The sequence below is a fragment of the Malus sylvestris genome, chromosome 6, assembly GCF_916048215.2.
Source record: "Malus sylvestris chromosome 6, drMalSylv7.2, whole genome shotgun sequence".
NCBI classification, from domain to species: domain Eukaryota; kingdom Viridiplantae; phylum Streptophyta; class Magnoliopsida; order Rosales; family Rosaceae; genus Malus; species Malus sylvestris.
The window spans coordinates 30,556,503-30,576,205 of record NC_062265.1 but is presented as its reverse complement, the minus strand read 5'-3'; the positions used below and the strand labels follow the sequence as shown (position 1 = coordinate 30,576,205).

The window sequence follows — 19,703 nt, the reverse complement described above, 5'->3', positions numbered from 1 at the left end:
GAGAATATTGTGTTTGGGTTTTTTTTTTCTTTCTCTCTGTAAATTGAATGGGTGTGTCTCTGAGTGTGGGTGTTGGGTTATTTGGTTCCTGGGTTTTCTTTACAGATTCACGGCGAAGGTGAAAAAATGAAAGAGAACCGACACAACTTTTCGTATCGATTCTCACAGATGGTGCCAAATGTTGATGCACAAAACCGGAAGGGTCTTGAAACAACATAAATCATACCGTGAATCTGCAAGAAAGTAAAGAACACAAGATGTATCGTGGTTCACCCCAATGTTTGGATTACGTCCACACTGATATTGTATTTCTCTGAGAGGGAGAGAGAGCCTCTGAATAGGAGAGTGAGGCTTCTGAGGGTGGGAGTCAGGCCTAAGAATTGGCCTCTCTTAATGAGGAGAGTGATGAGTCATTTTATAGAATAAGGGCTCCTCACTTATTACATATTTGCCCCTCAATTTATTACATAATTACATTTGAGTATTTTCATTAAAAAAAATAATAATAATAAGATTTTGAAAAATAATGGGTAATTTTACATATATTAAATTAAATGGGCAAATGGATACCCGTTATAACCGTGGGTAATACCCATAACCGATGGATACCCGTTTATAATCGCAGGTAAACCCATAACAGTCCATTTAAATTTCACAGATAAACGGTTATACCCATAACCGTTTGTTTGTCTAAACGGTTACCCATAATTGTAACGGTGAACTTTAAATAGACAGATAACCACGGTTACCCAAACCGACAGATATTTTGCCAATCCCTAGTGAGCGGTTGAGATTTAACTAAATATAATTTAGTTAAATGATTAAATCTCAACTGTTCTCTATTGCCTTTTAATGTGTAGGAGAGCAAAGCTCGACCTACTAGATATTGGACGACCCAATGAACTGATCCAATTAGGCCCAATTCATCAAATACCGATCGGGCCACAGACAAATCCAACGGGCCCATAAACGCCTATCACCATGTCTCTCACGACAAGAACAGAGCTTCTACAACAACAAAAAAATGCCGAAAACTCGCAAAAGAAAGCACGTGGAGGCTGAGCAGAAGCCAAAATCCGCAACCAAATCAGCCAAAACCGCCAATCCCTTCAAATCGACGGCAAAGGACCCATACCCGAATCACCCCCGACCCACCGGAGAAGAATGCTTGTCCGTACGCGACGACCTCTTGGCCTTCCACGGCTTCCCGGAAGAGTTCGCCGAGTACAGAAAGCAGAGACTGATGGCTCTTGAAACCGACGGCGCCATGAATTCAGAGCCGTCAGATCGGAAAGAGAGTGTTTTGGATGGGTTGGTGAGGACGCTGCTGTCGCAGAACACCACGGAAGTCAATTCCCAAAAGGCTTTTGCTTCTCTCAAATCAGCTTTTCCGACTTGGGAAGATGTAAGCTTTCTGCTTTCCTTTTGAGCTTTTGATGGTTTTGGAATTCTGGGTGTGGTTGCATTTAGGAGATAATGGTGGGATTGTATGCTTTTGGAGCTAATATTTGATGGGTTCTGTTTGTTGTAGTTAATTTTCTCTTCTTTTGGTTTATTGGGTTCTTGGAGACTTTCCTAGTTTGAACTGCTCGCAGAAAGCACTTTTAGTGCTTCTGTTAGAAGTGCTTTTATTGTAAACGTGTGGACATTTTTTAATAAAAATGGAAGTTCGTTCTGGAGAAGCACTTCCATATACGCACTGGCCCTTAAACTAGTTTCCCTATAATTTCATCTACTTTGAAGTATTTAGGACTTCATTAAGTTGGTTTTATCATCTGATATTATTTCTGTTTTGGTTGGTTCACCATTTAAAATTTTCGAATATTTTGTTTTGGGTTTGTGGTAAGTGAGATTTAGACTTACAATTTGAATTGCCTGCATTGATTTTGAATCGTCTGCATTGGTTTTGAATTGTGTGCTTTGATTTTCCGATCAAGGTTCTTGGTGCTGATTCAAATTCCATAGAGAATGCCATACGATGTGGAGGCCTAGCCAGGACTAAAACGTCGTGTATTAAGAACATGTTGAGGTGTTTACTGGAGAAGAAAGAAAAGTTGTGCTTGGAGTACTTGAGAGAGTTGTCAGTTGACGAAATTAAGTCCGAGCTATCTTGTTTCAAAGGAATCGGTCCCAAGACGGTAAGCTTTCTTTTCATCTGTTAGCATTGAGCTGCTTTACATTCAATTCATTCTGTTGTAGTTAATTGTTCTTTTAGTTCATCGCTAATGTAGTGATAAATTAAGTGCTCTCAACACCTTCATCGTGTGCTTTCTTTAAATATCGCTCAAACGCAGATAAACATGAGAAAAACCGTAACAACTCTCTTCTTCCGTATCATCTAAGCCTCGATATAAGCCATAATCTACATTTCGATTTTGTTTTATGTTGTTGTATGAGTTGATAAATATAGAGCATACACTCATTTAAATGGCTTTAGATAACACTGGTGAAATGGATGATAGGTGGCTTGTGTTTTGATGTTCCAGCTTCAGCAAGACGATTTTCCGGTGGACACTCATGTGAGTTAGTATGATGGTTCAAATACTTTACCATCATATACATTTATGCATTTTTTTCTTTCGAGTTTTGGCATTCAATTTGGTAAATGCAGGTGTTCGAGATTGCAAAGGCTATTGGTTGGGTGCCAGCTGAAGCGGACAGGAATAAGACGTATCTTCATCTCAACCAATGGATCCCGAACGAACTCAAATTTGACCTCAACTGCCTTCTGTATACTCACGGCAAGCTCTGCCGCAAATGCATCAAGAAAGGGGATAGCCAGCAAGGAAAGGAATCCCATGATAACTCCTGTCCTTTATTACGTTACTGTCAGTAAATTGTAAAAGTTGCAATGTGTTGCCTTCTTCTAAGGACAAAATGTTAAACTACGGGAAGGGGAATTCAAATACGGAAACTCGGGTGCATGGGTGAATGTTTTTAACCAACTAAGCTACAAGTCACTTGCGACAAAATGTTTAATTTAACCTCCCCTTGTAATTTCTGATTAAAAAAATCCCTTATTATAATTTATTTGGAGGAGAAAAAATTCCCAAATATCACATAATCATCAATATATCTTTATTATCATCACCATGATACATATAATTAAGTTTTTTAGTGTGCCGGGTACACTGTCTGGTATAAAATATGATGGGGAATTTTTATTTGAACCCAGTTATCTTGTCTCTACACCCAACTAAAAAGTTTTATCCACTCAAGTTTAACCTTAAATAATTTAATAAGAAAATAAAAATCAATGTTTCTATCTCTACATCCAATGACCCAAAACCTAGCGCACCAACCACCCCTCCATTATTTTCAGCGAAACAAACTGCTATCCCATTGGCATTCACCTCCAACCTGGAAAGCACTTACTATAATATCTCCTTCAAAACATCATTCAAGAAGCACCCAACAAACAGACCAAATGGTATCACCAATTTATAATTCTGGAGATGGAAAATATGATGTCTGATAAGAAACTGAGGGTGCCCAAAGTAACATATGACCATATGAATGTCTCTTTTCCAAGCAGAAGCAGCTGCTCCAGTGTTGCATCTGCTGCTTTTCTCCATGGAAGCTCCTTTACTGGGGCAGGTATGGCTTCCCGCATCTTCTCCTTCACAAAAGTGGTTTTGAATTGCAACTTCTGCTTATTTTCTTTTTTGGGTTCTCCAAATTGTTAAGTGGATGAAACTATTTTTACATTACTTGAATTTCGATTATATTACTGGATATGGTCTTGATAATTTACCCCTAAAATTTCCAATAAATAATCCCAATTGAAAATTTTGGAGCCCATGGTCGTTCGTGATCTTGATAGAACTTTGGTGGGTTTCGCCGGAAATAATGGAGGAGTGCAGTTGTGTGCTAGGTTTTGAGTTATTGGGTGCAGAGATAAAAACACCAATGTTTATTTTTTTATTGTTATTTATTTAAGGGCAAACTTGGAAGTTTAATGGAGAAAATGTCTTAATTGGGTGTAGAGATAAGATAACTAGGTCCAAATAAAATTTCTCAATATGATGTGTCATAAGCAAAATTTTTAGTGAGTGGGAAATAAGTACAACAAGTGTCATAATACAAGTGATTGAATTTTTTTTTTTCAAATATCCAATTACTTATATTATGACACTTGATGTACCAGACTGTGTTCTCAACACCCTGAAAATCTTTGGAATTATAAAATTACTGTATACGTAGACCACAATCCTCAATCAGAGTACTGTATGTGTTAGAAAATATGACAAACTCCCAAATATGATATAATCATCAATGTATCTTCATTATCATCACCATGATACATAAAAGTTTATATAATATGACAATTGAATAAAAAAAATATATATTCCCTCACTTTTACTCTCCGGTGAATTTAATCCGTGGCTAATGACATCTCGTGACGATAATATTTTTCTTCAACATTAAGCGTTAATCGAGTTAAACGCATCACACCTATGCCTGACCTCACCTTTACGTCCAGTCTTAATTCCATGATGGCTAAGCTTCTCCATAGCATGAGAAAAAGCTTGGAAAAAGGCAGCCTGGTCCGTCGAGTACAACTCCACAAAAGGTCTCGTCCTCGGGTCCTTAACAAGTGCATGATCCGTAGGTAACAACCCCAACCCTCTCTTCAGATTCTGATAATACATGTTATCGAACTTGCCGGGCGTAATCACATCGTTGAAAGCGGACATGGCGATGTTCGTTTTGTAGTCTGCACAAATTTTCTTGAGCCCTTGAGCATAGTTTGGGTACATGTCAGGATCTGTTGGTGTAGTTTTGTTGTAATTGAAAATCCGGTCGGCGAATTCTTTGCAGTGAGAGAATCCAATTGTGTGTGCACCGGATAAAGCCACCATTTCTTGGAGTGTGAAGCCTTTTGTGGCGAAGAATTTGATCATGTCGTCTAGGGTTTGGTTGCTTCTTGGGAGATTTCCTTCCACTAGTGAAGATTTGGAAACCTGTCCGTCTTTCCGTCCCAAGCGGACTTTGTAGAACGGACCGCCGACCATCGTGACGAGGTTGCGGGTGGCTAAGGCGAGTATATCGGAGCAGGAGACAATGCCGGGGCAGGCGAGCTCGAGGGCGGTCTTGGCACGTGCCACGAGGTCAAAGGCGTCTGCCGAGAGGGATTGGTTGATGTCGGCGTCACGCTCTGCAGTGTTAACGTAGTTGGAGGAGATGAGGATGGAAGCATCGCAGCCTTCAACCATGCAGTCGTGGAAGAAGAGGCGGAGAGTGCCTGCCGCGGTGGTGGGACTGGCGATTTGTTTTGAAGTCACGGTGTCACGGACAATGCTCTCGAAGTCGGGGCATGTTTTTTTGTAGTAGTCTATGGAGAGCTTGGATTCGGAGAAGGGAATGGCGAGGAAGAGTAGGAAGAGGATTGGAAGAGCCATGGATTGAGAGATAGCTGGCTAGAGAGGGAGAGAAATGATTTGGTTTGTTGTTAATAATGTTATAGAAAATCAAACATAGGTAGGAGAAAAGTGGAACAATTTTGAAGAAACTTGTTTTGTTTTGCTGAATGAATGAAGAACTACGAATAAGGCTGGAAATTTATACATGATGGTCCAACAGTTCTATGAGGTGTGTACAACCGACTAACAAGTAACAACTTTGAGCTCGATCGACGATTCTTAACTGAATAGAAGTATCTATTAAGCAACTTGTCAGTTAGAACTACTACCCGGTTTAGTTGGCAATAGCTAGCCTTCTACAGCCTTATATTAATTCGATTCAGTTTTATTCAACCCTAATATGCTTCCTGCAACCCCACATCCAATTTTTGTTCCCAAAAGTTTCCATTTTCCCTTGGAAATCATAAGATCACACATAGCAATGGCAAGCATGAATTGTGAAATGGGTGATAGGCAGCCATGTGTCTTGTGTTTTGATGTTCCGACTTCAGAAAGATGACTTTCCGGTGGACACACCACGGTACTTATTGCTATACATAATTGATGCGATTCTTTTGAAGCTCAAATCTTCAATATGCAGGTGTTTGAGGTTGCAAAGGCTTTGGGTTCCTGTAAGTACACATATGAAGCTGTTTTATATTTCTTAAGATTTCATCACAACTCCTTGAAAGCTATCTCAAAATCACATTGTAATGTATAAATACTCAAATATCGTATACTCATGTCATCTGGCCGAATACCATGTCGCATGGATTGTCTTCGTATGCAGCTGCTTTGGCCATATTCGTATCTGCTCCATTCAATCCGGCATTGCCATGTCCATCATCGTTGGGGGTCACCGTCCGGTTATTCAGCGAGTCGTTCAGTTTCCCATCATCTATGTTATCTCAATCTTCCGCCTCACCTTGCCCCGTCATGTTGAACTGCTTAACTATGTTGGGCAGACTTTCCGCCTCCCCCGTAACAGCAGCAAGTTTCTTTGATAACTTTCTGCCGCTCAGTTTTTTGGGAACTTTAACGAAAAGCACCTGGTACTGTTCATTTTAACGAAAAATTACATTTTTACACTAAAAAGTCAATCCTGGTACTATTCACTTTACCCTTTATTTTGTCTTTATCATTAAAACTCAAAGTTTTCAAGCCCTTTTCATTAGTTTTCCTCAGTTTTTTCCCTCAGTTGGGCACACACTAGGTGAAACTTTGTTTCCATATTATATTTATGGTTGCGAAGTTTTTTTTTCAAATCGGCAATTTCACTTATTGGAAGCAACTTTGTGTCAATCAATCTTGTGTCAACTTTGTGTCAATCACAACTTTGTGTCAATCAACCTTGTGTCAATCACAACTTTGTGTCAATCAACTTTGTGTCAATCACAACTTTATATCAGTCAACCTTGTGTCAACTTTGTGTCAATCACAACTTTGTGTCAATCAACTTTGTGTCAACTCCTTAATTCAAGGAGCTTGTCTTCCCTAAACCATTTGGTCGGTTGTCTTCCCTAAGCCACCTTTGTGGTGTAAATCAAGGGGTCAATCTCCTTATATATTGTTATACAATTGTAATGATATTATGATGAAAATACAAAACATACTTTGAAAATCAACATCACTCTTCATAATTTTGAGGGATGGAAGATCCCTTGTTTGGTATTTAATCTGAAAAAAAATGTGATGTTTCCCTGCATGCCTCTCTATAAATTTGATCGCAAAGGCTTTTTCCCGATAATGATTTGACCATAGCAGACAATTACTTAACATTTGAGATGACATATATAGTTGTCAATTGATTTGAGAGATCTAGAATCCAACTCATTCATCATAACTCCTAGAACACTATCTCAAGTCACATTGTATAATGTATGAATACTCAAATATCATATAATCATGAACATTTGAACCATCTTTATTTCATCATCATCATCATGTCACAGATCGAAAAAAATAAGAAAAGAATGTAAAATAAAATTAAAACAGAAAGATTTGTGAAAACTCTCTCTCTTGTTTCTGTAGTGATGAATTAAAACAGAAAGATTTGCGAAAATTCTCTCTTGTTTCTGTAGTGATGAATTAAAACAGAAAGATTTGTGAAACCTCTCCCCTCATTTCACCGTCATCTTCTTCTTCTTCTCTTCTTCACCTCATCCTTAATGAATATATAATCTAAGCCTGAAGCGAGTTAAACGTGTCGCACCTGCGCCTCACCTCTCCCTGATTCCCGGTCTTAATCTCATGACGTCCAAGCTTCTCCATTGCAAGAGAGAAAGCCTTGAAAAATGCCGCCTGGTCAGTAGAGTACAACTCCACAAGAGGCTTCGTCCTCGGGTCCTTAACAAGTGCATGGTCCGATGCCAACAGCCCCAAACCCCTCTTCAGATTTTGATAGTACATGTTATCGAATTTTCCGGGTGTAATCACGTCGTTGAAGGCGGACATGGCAGGATTAGTTGTGTAGTTAGCGCATGTCATCTTCAAGCCTTCGGCGAATCTAGGGTTGATTTCTGGGTCTGTTGGAGTAGTCTTGCTGTAATGGAAAAGCCTGTCAGTGAACTCGATGCAATGAGAGAACCCAATTGTGTGTCCACCACTTAAAGCAACCATTTCTTCAATTGTGAAACCCTTAGCGGCGAAGAATTTGATGATGTCATCCATGGTTTGGTTTGCTCTTGGCAAGTTTGCGTTAACCTTGGAGGCAAGGGAAACCTGTCCATCTTTTCGTCCCAACTCGACGAAGTAGAAAGGCCCACCAACCATCGTGACAAGGTCACGTGTGGCCTCGGCGAGAATGTCTGCGCACGAGACAATCCCCGGGCAGGTAAGCTCTAGGGCGGTCTTGGCGCGGACTACCACCTCAAGCGCATCTCCTGACAGGGATTGGTTGATGTCAGCATCGCGCTCAGCTTTGTTGACATGGTTGGAGGCAATGAGAACGGAGGCGTCACATCCTTCAACCATGCAGTCGTGGAAGAAGAGGCGGAGAGTTCCTGCAGCGGTGGTGGGTTGGGCGGCTTGCTTTTGGGACGCGGTGTCTCTGACAATCTTCTCAAAGTCTGGACATGTTTGCTTGTAGTAATCCTTGGTGAGTTGCGATTCGGAGAAGGGAATGGAGAAGAAGAGAAGCAGCAGTATAGGAATAGCCATGTTGTTGGAGGAAGAGAGGGAGAGAGAGATAGAGAGAGAGACGATGACGACGATAGAAGAAGATCTCAGGGCTTGTGATGAGACCCTGCTTCTTCCTCTGAGATTTTCCTGAATGGAAGTTGGAAAGAGAAGGCAAATTATGTATAGTAGGTTTCAGAAAAATGGAGGAAAGGGGAAGAAGGGGGGGTGCGTGTTTGATTTGTGGATGGGAGGGTTTTTAGGGGATTTGATGTGTTGTTACTACGTACAACTACCGTGCATGCAAAGGAAGGGTTGAGAGAAAAAAGAACTGTTTAAATTAGTTTGCGTTCCATTTTTGCATGGAATTGTTGTTGGATTTGACATTTGAGTGTGCATTTGTGGTTTTTTGTCTACTATTTTTGCATTGCATGTAGTTTTGGTTTTTTTATTTGAGCGAGGAGTGCGTTAGACCAGAGAGAACAGGCATGCAAATGATCATAGAGTCATGCATGCAGCCTCCAATTCGTTGTTGAATGACATATGATTGTTGTCAAGATTATATCCGTACAACAGAAATCGAAATTTAACTGCTATACAGTTTAATCATTCGATTTCTTGTGAAGCAAACATGAAATACAGAATATACCTACATAAATATATGATGGACATATCTATCAATCATCTTGATCAAAACTATGAGCTTGTTTGAATGTATTTTTAAAATGACTGAAAGCATTTTTAGTGAAAATATTTTTGAAACCAATCATTAATGAAAATGCAAGTTAATCTTGAACAAACACTTGAAGTACTTTTAAAACAATTCTCCAAAAATCTCTTTTATTTATTTTAAAAGTATTTCCAAACGAACCGTATATATTTGTTCAATTTCAGAATCAACTTAATTGTATGGTGATATTACCTAGGCTAACGATGTGGTTATAGAAATGTCTCAAGAGATGATCTATATAGTAAAAAGTGTCAATCATACTCATGTGGTGGAGTTATTTACCAATTTAATTAGGGTAAGCTACATTTTATACCTTTAAATTTGGTTACAATTACAACTTCATAAAACGTCTTTAATACATTTTAATTTCATACATCTAGTTATCAATCCATTTCAATTGAGCAGTCGGGCCTTTCTATTTTGTGTCAAGCCCAAGTTGGTTGGTTGTTTAATTGCCCATAATGGAGCTGTGACTATCTAGGGTTAAAGGGCAGCAGCTGCTCTATTGGAAGACAAAGGAAGAAATGCTTCCATTTGTTGGTAATCACTCATATAAAGATATTGGTACTATTTTTTGTGGCTTTTGGAGAGAAAAGATTTGGTATGTATTTTTATCTTTTCTATTTGTATTTTTTTGAGTGAGAACTATTAGGTGTACATAGGATTTGGGATTTGAGAGTTAAACTTTATCCATAATCTTCATTCTGATTATTAATGGAATTTCCTCGCCGTTTCTGAATTGGATGTAGGCATATAAATACTTGTGTCATTTGAATTGTTTATCATGTCATATTTTTTAGTATTAGTTTATTAGTTTCATATTTGAAACTTCTGCACAACAGTATCTGATACAATGTCTATGTTTTGTTGTTTCCCTCCTTTCAGGTTTTATCACGCATATGACAACTACATGGTCCATGCATTTCGGGTTAGTTTTTTGTTCATTATTTCTTGTAGGTTTTGCACTTCCGTTTGTATGATATTAAAACTGCATTCTTTGCCGCACGATGAGCTAAAACCACTTAATAAAAGTTTCACCGACTCTCTTAATGATTCCGTACCGAAATTCAAATGTGGTGTATCATTCTGTGTTCTATCACATTGAAAAATCTCTCGAAAATAGAGATTATATTCATACACTCCAAATTACTTCTCCTACACCTTTATTTTTTTAATATTTTTTGACACACCACTAACACTTGTAGAAAAATATTAAAAAATTAAAAGGTCGTGTGAGAAGTAATTTGGGATGTGTGAATATAATCTCTCTAGCGAAAATTCTGAACCGTACCAGTTCCGTACTGAAAAAGGCTCGAATCAAAATCTTGTCACGTTGGGTAGTGGAAACCTAACCGATCCTAAACAGTTCAGTACGGAATTAGGCCTCACATAGGCATTTGTTCGGTAATTCCAAACTAAACCGGAACATATTATAATATATATATATATATATATTTTTTTTTTCTTTTTCTTTTTCTTTTTTAATTTTAAATTAAGATTTAGGAATTATGTCAACCATCAGATTGGTATCTCAACCATCCAATTTCAATCTCTCAATCTCTCTTAGTTTCTCACATTCATGGTGTTACATTATTGATTCTTCTTGAACCCTCTCTCATTTCTCTCGAGTTCTTGACTCTTGCCTCTCCTCCGCCCACCTTCTCCGACTCTCGACTACAGCCACCACATCATACCCTCTCACCACCACATCGTCCACACCATACTCTCTCTCAAGTTCTCAACTCCGCCTCTCATATCTCTCTCATTTTCGATCTAGCGACTCTCAAACCCCAAAATCGAGGCATTTGTTTTGAAATTTATGGTTTTGATGAAAGTCCTCAGGGAGAGTCTGATGCGGATTTGTATGTGTCAAATATCAATTCACATGACTTCGCATCTAATTCGTACAAAGTGAATCATACTCCCGAACCATACTGAAATTTTTTCAAAAATTCCAAAATTTTGGTTCAGTTTCAGTTTTCAAAATTTGTCCTGAAGGGATCAGTTCAAGATTCAATTTTACCTTTTCGGTTCGAGATCCTGATCCGAACCAGCCCTACATGACACTTATGGCTCGTTTACTAATTCGTAATTAGATTGAGAGAAATTGAATTAAGGAGGAATTTGATTGAGGATGAAGCATAATTCGATTCTTTTTAAAGTTGTTTACTAAACTAACTAGAAAATGAGTATGAATGATATTGGTTCCATGTAAATTGTTTACTAGTTCACTTGAATCAGAATTAAAACTAACTTGATTACTAAACTGCCATTATTTAAAATAAGTTATTGTGGAAGCATATGAAGTTGCAGCTAGTTATCTCTTACAAGCTTATAAATCGATAAAAAAATAAATAAAAGCAGGTGCAAATCAAAGTGACCAACTTACTTCGCAGGGAGTTTATTCGTAAGACGTCTCCGATTTGTGTTCTCTAAATTTATTGGCTAGTCTTTTGTTTATGGGCAATTCTCTTCTATTTGAAGACTTATATTTGTCTCCTCCGAATTTTTATGTTGTTCTTTTGTGTTCAGCTGTTTCTCTTGTATTTGAATTCGAGGGTGACGGTTAAAAGAACCCCACCAATTGGTGGCGGTGGACAGAACATATGATATATGTAATTAGATATGTTACTACATGTCACTAGAGCAAATGTCAGTGTTAATATTGATGCATGGATTAATGTTTTCTACGTAAGCCATTCTGAAACTATTTGACTGAACCCTTAAGTAAATATTAAAAAGATTGTCCATGCTGGCTCGTTTATTCTAAAATTTTACAATTATTCTATAGTCACATACAAAACAATTAAATTTATAGAAAATAAATTTTAACTGCAATCACACTTAACGAACTAATGTAATACGAAGATCGAAAATTCTAATTACAAGGAAGTGATCCTTCTCTTATTAGAATACCGTACGTAATAGTGGCGATTGATTTGTCATAAAACTCAAAACGTGTTTATGCCTCCATAGATATAGAAAGTTGAAAAACAAAGTATACTTTTTCTACCTTAATTACGTTTTTTCTCCTCTATACTTTGTTTTTCAACTATCTGTATCTATGGAGGTGGAAGCTATTCTGTCAGAGTCGCAGGCTGCCTCACTGGGATTCTACTCCACTAAGATTATTTCTTTAAGTTTATTGAATGTGTTTTGAGTTTTATGACAAACCAATCGCCGCTCTTACGGTACATTAGTTCGTGTACTTGCAGTTAAAATTTATTTTCTATTATTGTTTTGTATGTATGAAATCCCATCGCTGAATTTCACTAGTTAAAATTATGTATTTCGTATTCTTAGTTTCAACGCGTTTGTAATTACGGTGTATATTTTTTTTATAAGTAAAATGACAAAAACGCCCTTAATGAACTAAATGGACTTTTCGAGGACGTATTTAATTCCTATATGTTTTGTCACTTTTATTTATATATTTGGATAGAGCTCGACCTCACGAGTGCGTAGGCCAAAATCGTTCGCCAAATGGAGCTATAACGAATGAGATATAAACGAGCAAAGATAGAGGCAAAATGGTCATTTGACCATTACCTAGAAGGCTCTAGATTTGCTGGAGCACTGATTTGGTGCCACGTGTGTGGCTAGGATGAAGAGATGAGGAGATAAAGGAGGGAAATAAGTGAGAGACGGGCCAATCAGGAGGGAAGGAAAGGACGGAAAGGGACGGGAAAGGAGGGAAGGAGAGAGGGGGGAACCAGTCGACCCGGTCGCTTCCCTTCGACCCGCGACCCGATCTGATGGAATCCATGATTCCCGACGCTTTCATGGTGATTTTCCGGTGAATTGAAACTACTCACCCCCTGGAATCAACCTAGCATCCTTTCCTCTTCCATTTCCACTAAAAAACCAACGGAATTTGGCCTTGATTTTGCGAAAAACAATACGTTGGATGCGACAGGTTCTTGGCGGCAATTCACCAAACCGAAAGCTAACTCCGTCAACCACCATCACCAATAGACTCCTTTCAACCTTAGGAACAAAGCCTAAGCAGTGGTTGAGGTGTCAGAGTTCATCTTGGGGTCGAAACGGGAACACCCATTCTTAGGGTTTCCGACGGATCGAGGAGATTTTCAGGTGTTTCATGGCCGAATTGGACTTTGGTCTAGGTATTAAAGTTCTTCCCTGTAATACCCCGTATTTTAAAAAAAATGGTTATATATATATATATATATATATATATATATATATATGGGTGTATGTTGGGTAATTATTTTTACGTAATGATTGTATTATATTTCTTTTATGCAATAACTTACTTTCGATATTTAAAATCCTTTTTGCTACAAATTATATATAAAAAAAACTAGCTAGTAGTATTTCATGTTCATATGTAATTACAGATATTTTTAATTTGAATTGGAGAAAGGAATTATGATGAGTTTGGCTTGACATTTTTACCAAATAAGAGTGAGTTGGCAAGTTTGTAATCATTAGGAATCTAAGAGTTAAATGTTTGGTGATGATTCATCCACTAAAAAATTGGAGAGGTGGGATTCATAATCCTTAGACTTTGACCTTGGCTTTTGAGTATTTGTTCACATGCATGGGAATGATTGCTTCCAATTACAAGATGTCCAAGTGTTGCAAAACAAAGTGAAACGTGTCCTTGAGGCTTAATGGAGGATTTCATTTCTTCATCCATAAAAGCAGATGGAGGAGAAAAACGGAGGGAGAACACCACCACATCACCAACAACAACACACAAGGAAAAAAGAAACAAAACCTCATCTTCTTCATAGACCACTCTTCCCACCATCCTTTTCTTTTACCTTATGTAAAGGCTCTAGGCCATCTTCATTGTATTTTTTTTTGTAAATCTTTCTTACATAGTGAAAATACAAATACAAACACAACCCTAGTGGATGTAGCCAAATTGGTGAACCACTTAAATATCTATGTTCCTTTGTCCGATTGCAATAAATTTGAGTTAAGCAAACCATTTAAATATTGAGTTATTAAATAGAAACATAATGGAAAATGAGGATCGACAAAATGAAGAAGTGGTAACATATTGCTTATCATTTATATTAAAGATTATTATTTTGTTATTAATATTTTGATTATACTATTGTCACTAATCAATTTGATTTATGTTGAAGCTTACAAGCTTGTTAAAAAAAATGTGAGTATTGATATTTATGTGCACATGACATATATATATATATATATATATATGTATATATGCATTGCAAAGCAAGAAAAAGAGTTGCGTTGTGTCAAGTGCTTACTTGTGTATAGTGTTTAAGTTGTAAGGATATTCAAGAGCTGAAGTTTGCATTGAATATAAAATAATGAACCTTATATATGTCAGGTGTAGGGTGCAGGGCTTGAGTATACAAATGGGTTGATTATAAAAATAATGAAATCTTGTATATGTTAGGCGTCGGGGGAATGGTTTGAATATACAATTAGGCGTTAGGGGAAGTGCCTGTTTAATAAAGTGGAAACTAAGAATTTAATTACAAAAATTGGGTTTACGGGATGAACAGGAGTTAACTTATATTCTAAGGTATTCGGAGTCAAGTGGTATAAGCATGGTATGGGACATGCAGACTTAGGTGGCTTAGGTATGTGTTGACGGGATTAGAAGGGAGTTAGTACATTCATGCATCTCATTGCATACATTTTATGTATTTGCAAGAGCTACTCATTTCAATTATTATTTTAGTTGGTACTTTTGTTATGAATTAATTTTGTATACTAATATTTTATTTCCGATGCGTATTCGATAAATTCTATGTAGAAAACTCAAGTTTTATCATGTAAGATTTTGTGATGTGATGTATTGTGTTTTAGTTATTAATCTATTTTATTTTATTTTCCACCATATCTTGGTTGTAGAATTTATTTCTATAGCTAAGATATGGCTCACACCCTAACTTGTGAATAGTCTTTATTCACGGGTCGGGGCGTGACATTTCCATTGTTGTGTTCTACAATTTTGTAAAATTTGGTAATTTTTTGGGGTTAAGTGAATTTTCCGACGAGTCAGGGTGGTCGGCTGCTGCATATGATGGCACGTGGCCTGAGGACCCACTTGACCCTTCTTGGCTAAATTTGATACCCCGATTCCATATGTGACATCCAATGGACGAAATCCCATCGTTTGAACATAGTTTCGTTAGGGTCCACCACTTGATAATTATAATTTATAACCATCGACGATCAGACCATTAGATCGTTACCAAACTTTAATGCGTTATAGTATGTAATATTTGAGGACCTTAGGAACTTACGGATCGAGAATCCGACATACGGATCGGGAACTTACAGGTCTGCCACTTGTTTGGCTTATGGTTGACGTGTAGTGTGGTACTCTATGTTTTCTGTTGGGAAGTGTTTTACGAAAAGTTCAGAGTTTAACAAATGGTGAACTACGAATGACTTGATCCCATTGGAGGGTACGTAGGCAGTCTAACAAAGAGGTTTGATGCAACCATGTAGTAAACGAAAAATCACTACGCAATTCGAAGTTTGAGTTGTGCTTTGTCCGTATCTAGGAGGCGGGGTTAGTCAGATACATGGGTACTTGGTGACGTCGCGTGTCGATTATAATACCTTGAAAATTTAAAATATATGAATATGTGGAGTAAATCGAGAATAAATAGATTTATGGTTATGAAAATTTGATTAGAGAAATTTTAGAATTTTGTTTCTGGGATTTATTATAATTTACGTCGAAAATTTTATCGATAAATGGAAAAGACGAAAATGCACTAGTTGACCAAATGTAATTTTACAAGGACATATTTTATCCTCATATATTTTATCGTATTTCTTGATATAATTGGATAGAGCTCAACCCTACAAAAGTGTGGGCGAAAACCGTTTGTGAATCGGAGTTGAAACAGAGAAATTAGAGGCTTTAAAATAAAATAATAAAATAAAAAAAAAAGAGAAGAGAAGTTTGGAAGTTGCCAGATGGCAACGTGAGAGAGGAGGAAAAAAGGAGATGCGAGAGAGAAGAAGGGGGAAGGGGGGACCAATCGGGTAAGGAGAAAAGGAGGGGAAAAAAGGGAGAAATTGAAGAGAAAACCGGATCCCATATGACCCGCCGACCCGACCAGGCCGGATTTTCCGATTTTGGCCACCGTTGACGACATGACCTGTGCCAAAATGATCCTTACTTCGAACCCAATCGTTCTCCTTCCCATTTTCATTCGAAATTTTGATGAAATTTGGTGGATTTCAAGAGAAACCGTACCGGAGGGGGGCGTGACATGTTTGGCTTCGATTCACCAAAATCTGAAGCTAACTCCATCCGTCACCACCACTCATAGTCTTCCCTCAATGTCAGGAACAAAGCCCAAGCAATATCTGGTTGGAGCGTCGAAGTTTGATCTAAGGCCGAATCAAGAACACCTATTTATAGGGTTCACGGCGGTCCAAGGCTGATTTCAGGTGTTTCTTGGCTGAATTGGATTTCGGCCCAAGTATGAAAATTGTTCCTCTCATTGAACTCTACTTGCCTGTAAAATTTTGTAAATTTTAGAGTTTGTTAGAAAATTGGGTTTCCATTCGTCGAAAACTACCACCTGCGGCGGCGCGTGGCCAATGGGCTGACGTTGCCTTTTCATTCAAATTTTGATATTTGAAATCCGTAATTGGTACCCATTTAAGGTGATTCGATTATGAAAGTTAATGTTGAATATTTCCATTACTAGAATATTTTCGGAAATGGATAAAAGAATGAATGGTGAACTACGAAAGACTTGATCTCGCATCGAGGGTACGTAGGCAGTCTAACATGGGTTAGATACAGCTTTAAATAATTGAGATTAATCTTTTGTTGGGAATTTGATTGAAGAAGTGAAATTTTGGTGAATTATTTGAAAATTTAATCTTATATTTTTGGTACGTAAATTCTATTTATAGATTTTGTGAGTGTTTAAGTGACTTAAATAAAGAATTCTAATTAATAGTAGTTAGTTAAACAAGAGTTTAATTTTGGCCTATCACCATAATTTGTTTATGAAATAAAATTTTCGGGTCGAGCCGTTACATCAATCATGTATGTATGTCAGAATCAGAGCGTGATAGTATGTCCATCGCAGAATAATTGTAATTTTTGAGAAAAAACGAGTCTCCATGAACAATTTTTTAAATATATATTTTAAGATTCAGTCAAACAGCTTGGCAATGGCTTATGGAGAAAACATTAATCTATGCACCAATATTGGCACTGACACATGCATTGCGCTGCGCTCACGACCATCAATTGGTGGAGAGATTTTTCAGTGTAACCGTCATACGGGATGGTACATCACGTATCGCTATATAAATGATGAGATATGTATGTTGAAAAGTTAATAACTTAAAAAATAAAATCTATTACCACTTATATAAAAACACATAGTGTACAATCCGTGTTCCCGTCACATCTAAAAATTTCTCCAATTGGTGGCGTTATTTCAATCGTTACCTCAAATAAAAGAGAAATGTCTTTAGAAAAAAAAAAATCGCTGGAAAATTTGGAGAAGACAAACAAAATTCTTTGAAGAAAAATGAATTGCCCGGAAACAAAAGACCGGACAAATAGGAGACGTCCTACTGAGAAACCCCCACAAAGTAAATTGGCTACTCTAATTTAAACTTGCTTTTATTTTTTTTCATCGATTTATAATCTTGTAAGAAATCTGAACTTATGTCTTATGTTTTTTTTTTTGTAGGGGGAAGAAATCTATTTCTTCTGTTCAACGATTCATTTTTGTGCTGAACAAAATTATATTTTCACGACCAAGGGGCTCTTCCCTTCCAGGGTTATGTAGTTGGCACGAAAGCCTTCCTGAGGCCTACATCGATTCGATCTGGACTTCTCTCAAGCTGTTTATCTAACCTAATTAATTAAAAAAAATCCCCATTTGAGTTGCAATTTAGCCCCCCCTTGGTTTTTTTTCAAATTTAGTTGCATTTGATACTTTGTAGGTCAGTGCAGTATGCCATTACATGCTAGTTCATATTGGTCATGACGTTTTCAGTTGTGCAGACCGGAAAGCAAGCACGACAAACAAGTGCGATGTCTACGCAAGTATGTCCACCTACAGCAGTGAATTCGTGGGAATGTGGCGACCAACAAGTTGAGAGTGCTTGCCACGTCCCAGATGCTCGTAGTGACCACAAGTGTTTATCAGACGATGAATGTGGAGTTGTCTCAATTAATTGCAGACGAAGATCGTGTAGCATGGCTGGCTACTGCGGGCTATGGTTGTTCATATGATTTTCATGGAAGAAACCGGAGTTGTTTCTGCTGACAAAAAATAAATGTAATTTCTGTAACTGGAGAATATAGGAATATACAATACACACCTGTGTGATACATTGAGAGAGAGAGAGAGAGAGAGAGAGAGAGAGGAATACATGGTTTTTAAGTGAATAGCAGAATACGCACAATATCAGTGTACCCTTTATATTTTCACAGAAATGTACCAAGTTTTTGGGTGATGATGTATTTAGCTTCCTAATTCCCACTCATTTTGCTTGTACATTTTTCATATTCCATCGTTGACTTTGATTTTTTGGAACTTTAACGAAAAATTCCTGGTATTGTTAACTTTAACGAAAAACCACATTTTTACATTAAAAAATCAATCATGATATTACTCACTTTACCCTTTATTTTGGCCTTATCGTTAAAACTCAAAATTTTCAAGCATTTTTTCATTAGTTTTCCTTTGTTTTTTTGGTTGGGAAAGATACTTCTATTCAAGATGACAGAAAATAAATACAACAGATTGTCAAAGCAGCTTATCTAAAATCTAAACGTGAGAGTTAAGAACTAAAGTATCATCTTAAAAAAAGGAACGGTGCCTGAAATCTTAATGAGATAAAATTAAAGAAAAAAGGACAAATGAACAATGTGATTAACTAAATGTTAGTAAAGAACTGAATATAAAAATAAGGTAACAAAGAAATACGATCATGTTAAAAATATTTTCAAATAAATTATTTATTGGCATTTGTTAACACTCTAGAAGTGAGCTCATTATATATATAAATCTTGTGTATAACGTGTAAATAAGTTTGACAAATTTGTCACCATAATTAATTTTTAAAATTAAATCGAAGAGTTTCGAATGCAAAACTTTACTTATTCTTCACGATAAAATCGCCATCACTATTGGGACCCAGTAACTTATCAAGTTAGCATGACTAATGCCTAAAAGATATTCTCAAATGATTGTATAACAAGGGTGGTGTTATTCATACATTTATTTTTATCTTTTATATTTTTTTAATTTTCAGCTGTCAGATTAAATGAATTAAAGATTAATTGACAAATGAACACGGTTGTGTAGGAGATAAAACGAGGTATGTGAATAACACTGCCCTATCACAATGAGAGCATTTTTACTCACCACCCTAAACTTTGATATATACTCACCATACGCCTAATTATCTGCCATGTGCCCTCTTCTTTAAGTTTGGTTAATTTTTTT

The 19,703-nt window shown here is 37.1% G+C and overlaps 3 protein-coding genes and 1 long non-coding RNA gene across 4 annotated transcripts; 2 read left to right on the top strand and 2 right to left on the bottom strand.

Moving 5' to 3' along the window:
- The first annotated feature begins 1,000 nt into the window (after positions 1 to 1,000).
- LOC126626244 (putative DNA glycosylase At3g47830) lies at positions 1,001 to 2,984 on the top strand. The gene is made up of 4 exons (XM_050295499.1): positions 1,001 to 1,405; positions 1,938 to 2,138; positions 2,463 to 2,519; positions 2,612 to 2,984. The coding sequence occupies exons 1-4, from the start codon at positions 1,025 to 1,027 to the stop codon at positions 2,834 to 2,836; spliced, it is 864 nt and encodes a 287-aa protein (XP_050151456.1). The 5' UTR covers positions 1,001 to 1,024; the 3' UTR covers positions 2,837 to 2,984.
- A 1,277-nt stretch (positions 2,985 to 4,261) lies between these two features.
- LOC126626243 (peroxidase 41-like) lies at positions 4,262 to 6,424 on the bottom strand. The gene has a single exon (XM_050295498.1). The coding sequence runs from the start codon at positions 5,400 to 5,402 to the stop codon at positions 4,425 to 4,427; it is 978 nt and encodes a 325-aa protein (XP_050151455.1). The 5' UTR covers positions 5,403 to 6,424; the 3' UTR covers positions 4,262 to 4,424.
- An 878-nt stretch (positions 6,425 to 7,302) lies between these two features.
- On the bottom strand, positions 7,303 to 8,712 carry LOC126626242 (peroxidase 41-like). The gene has a single exon (XM_050295497.1). It carries the CDS (start codon positions 8,559 to 8,561, stop codon positions 7,584 to 7,586), a length of 978 nt encoding a protein of 325 aa, XP_050151454.1. The 5' UTR covers positions 8,562 to 8,712; the 3' UTR covers positions 7,303 to 7,583.
- A 9,009-nt stretch (positions 8,713 to 17,721) lies between these two features.
- On the top strand, positions 17,722 to 18,738 carry LOC126626255 (uncharacterized). Its single transcript, XR_007624645.1, has 2 exons — positions 17,722 to 17,835; positions 17,937 to 18,738. It is a non-coding gene; the product is annotated as an uncharacterized LOC126626255 (long non-coding RNA).
- Positions 18,739 to 19,703: the final 965 nt, after the last annotated feature.

Excerpts from the sequence above, each read along its gene's own strand:
- LOC126626242 (XM_050295497.1), bottom strand. The coding sequence starts at position 8,561 with ATGGCTATTCCTATACTGCTGCTTCTCTTCTTCTCCATTCCCTTCTCC.
- LOC126626244 (XM_050295499.1), top strand. The coding sequence starts at position 1,025 with ATGCCGAAAACTCGCAAAAGAAAGCACGTGGAGGCTGAGCAGAAGCCA. Across the intron at positions 1,406-1,937 it reads CTTTTCCGACTTGGGAAGAT|GTTCTTGGTGCTGATTCAAA; the intron begins GTAAGCTTTCTG and ends TTTCCGATCAAG. Across the intron at positions 2,139-2,462 it reads AAGGAATCGGTCCCAAGACG|GTGGCTTGTGTTTTGATGTT; the intron begins GTAAGCTTTCTT and ends AATGGATGATAG.
- LOC126626243 (XM_050295498.1), bottom strand. The coding sequence starts at position 5,402 with ATGGCTCTTCCAATCCTCTTCCTACTCTTCCTCGCCATTCCCTTCTCC.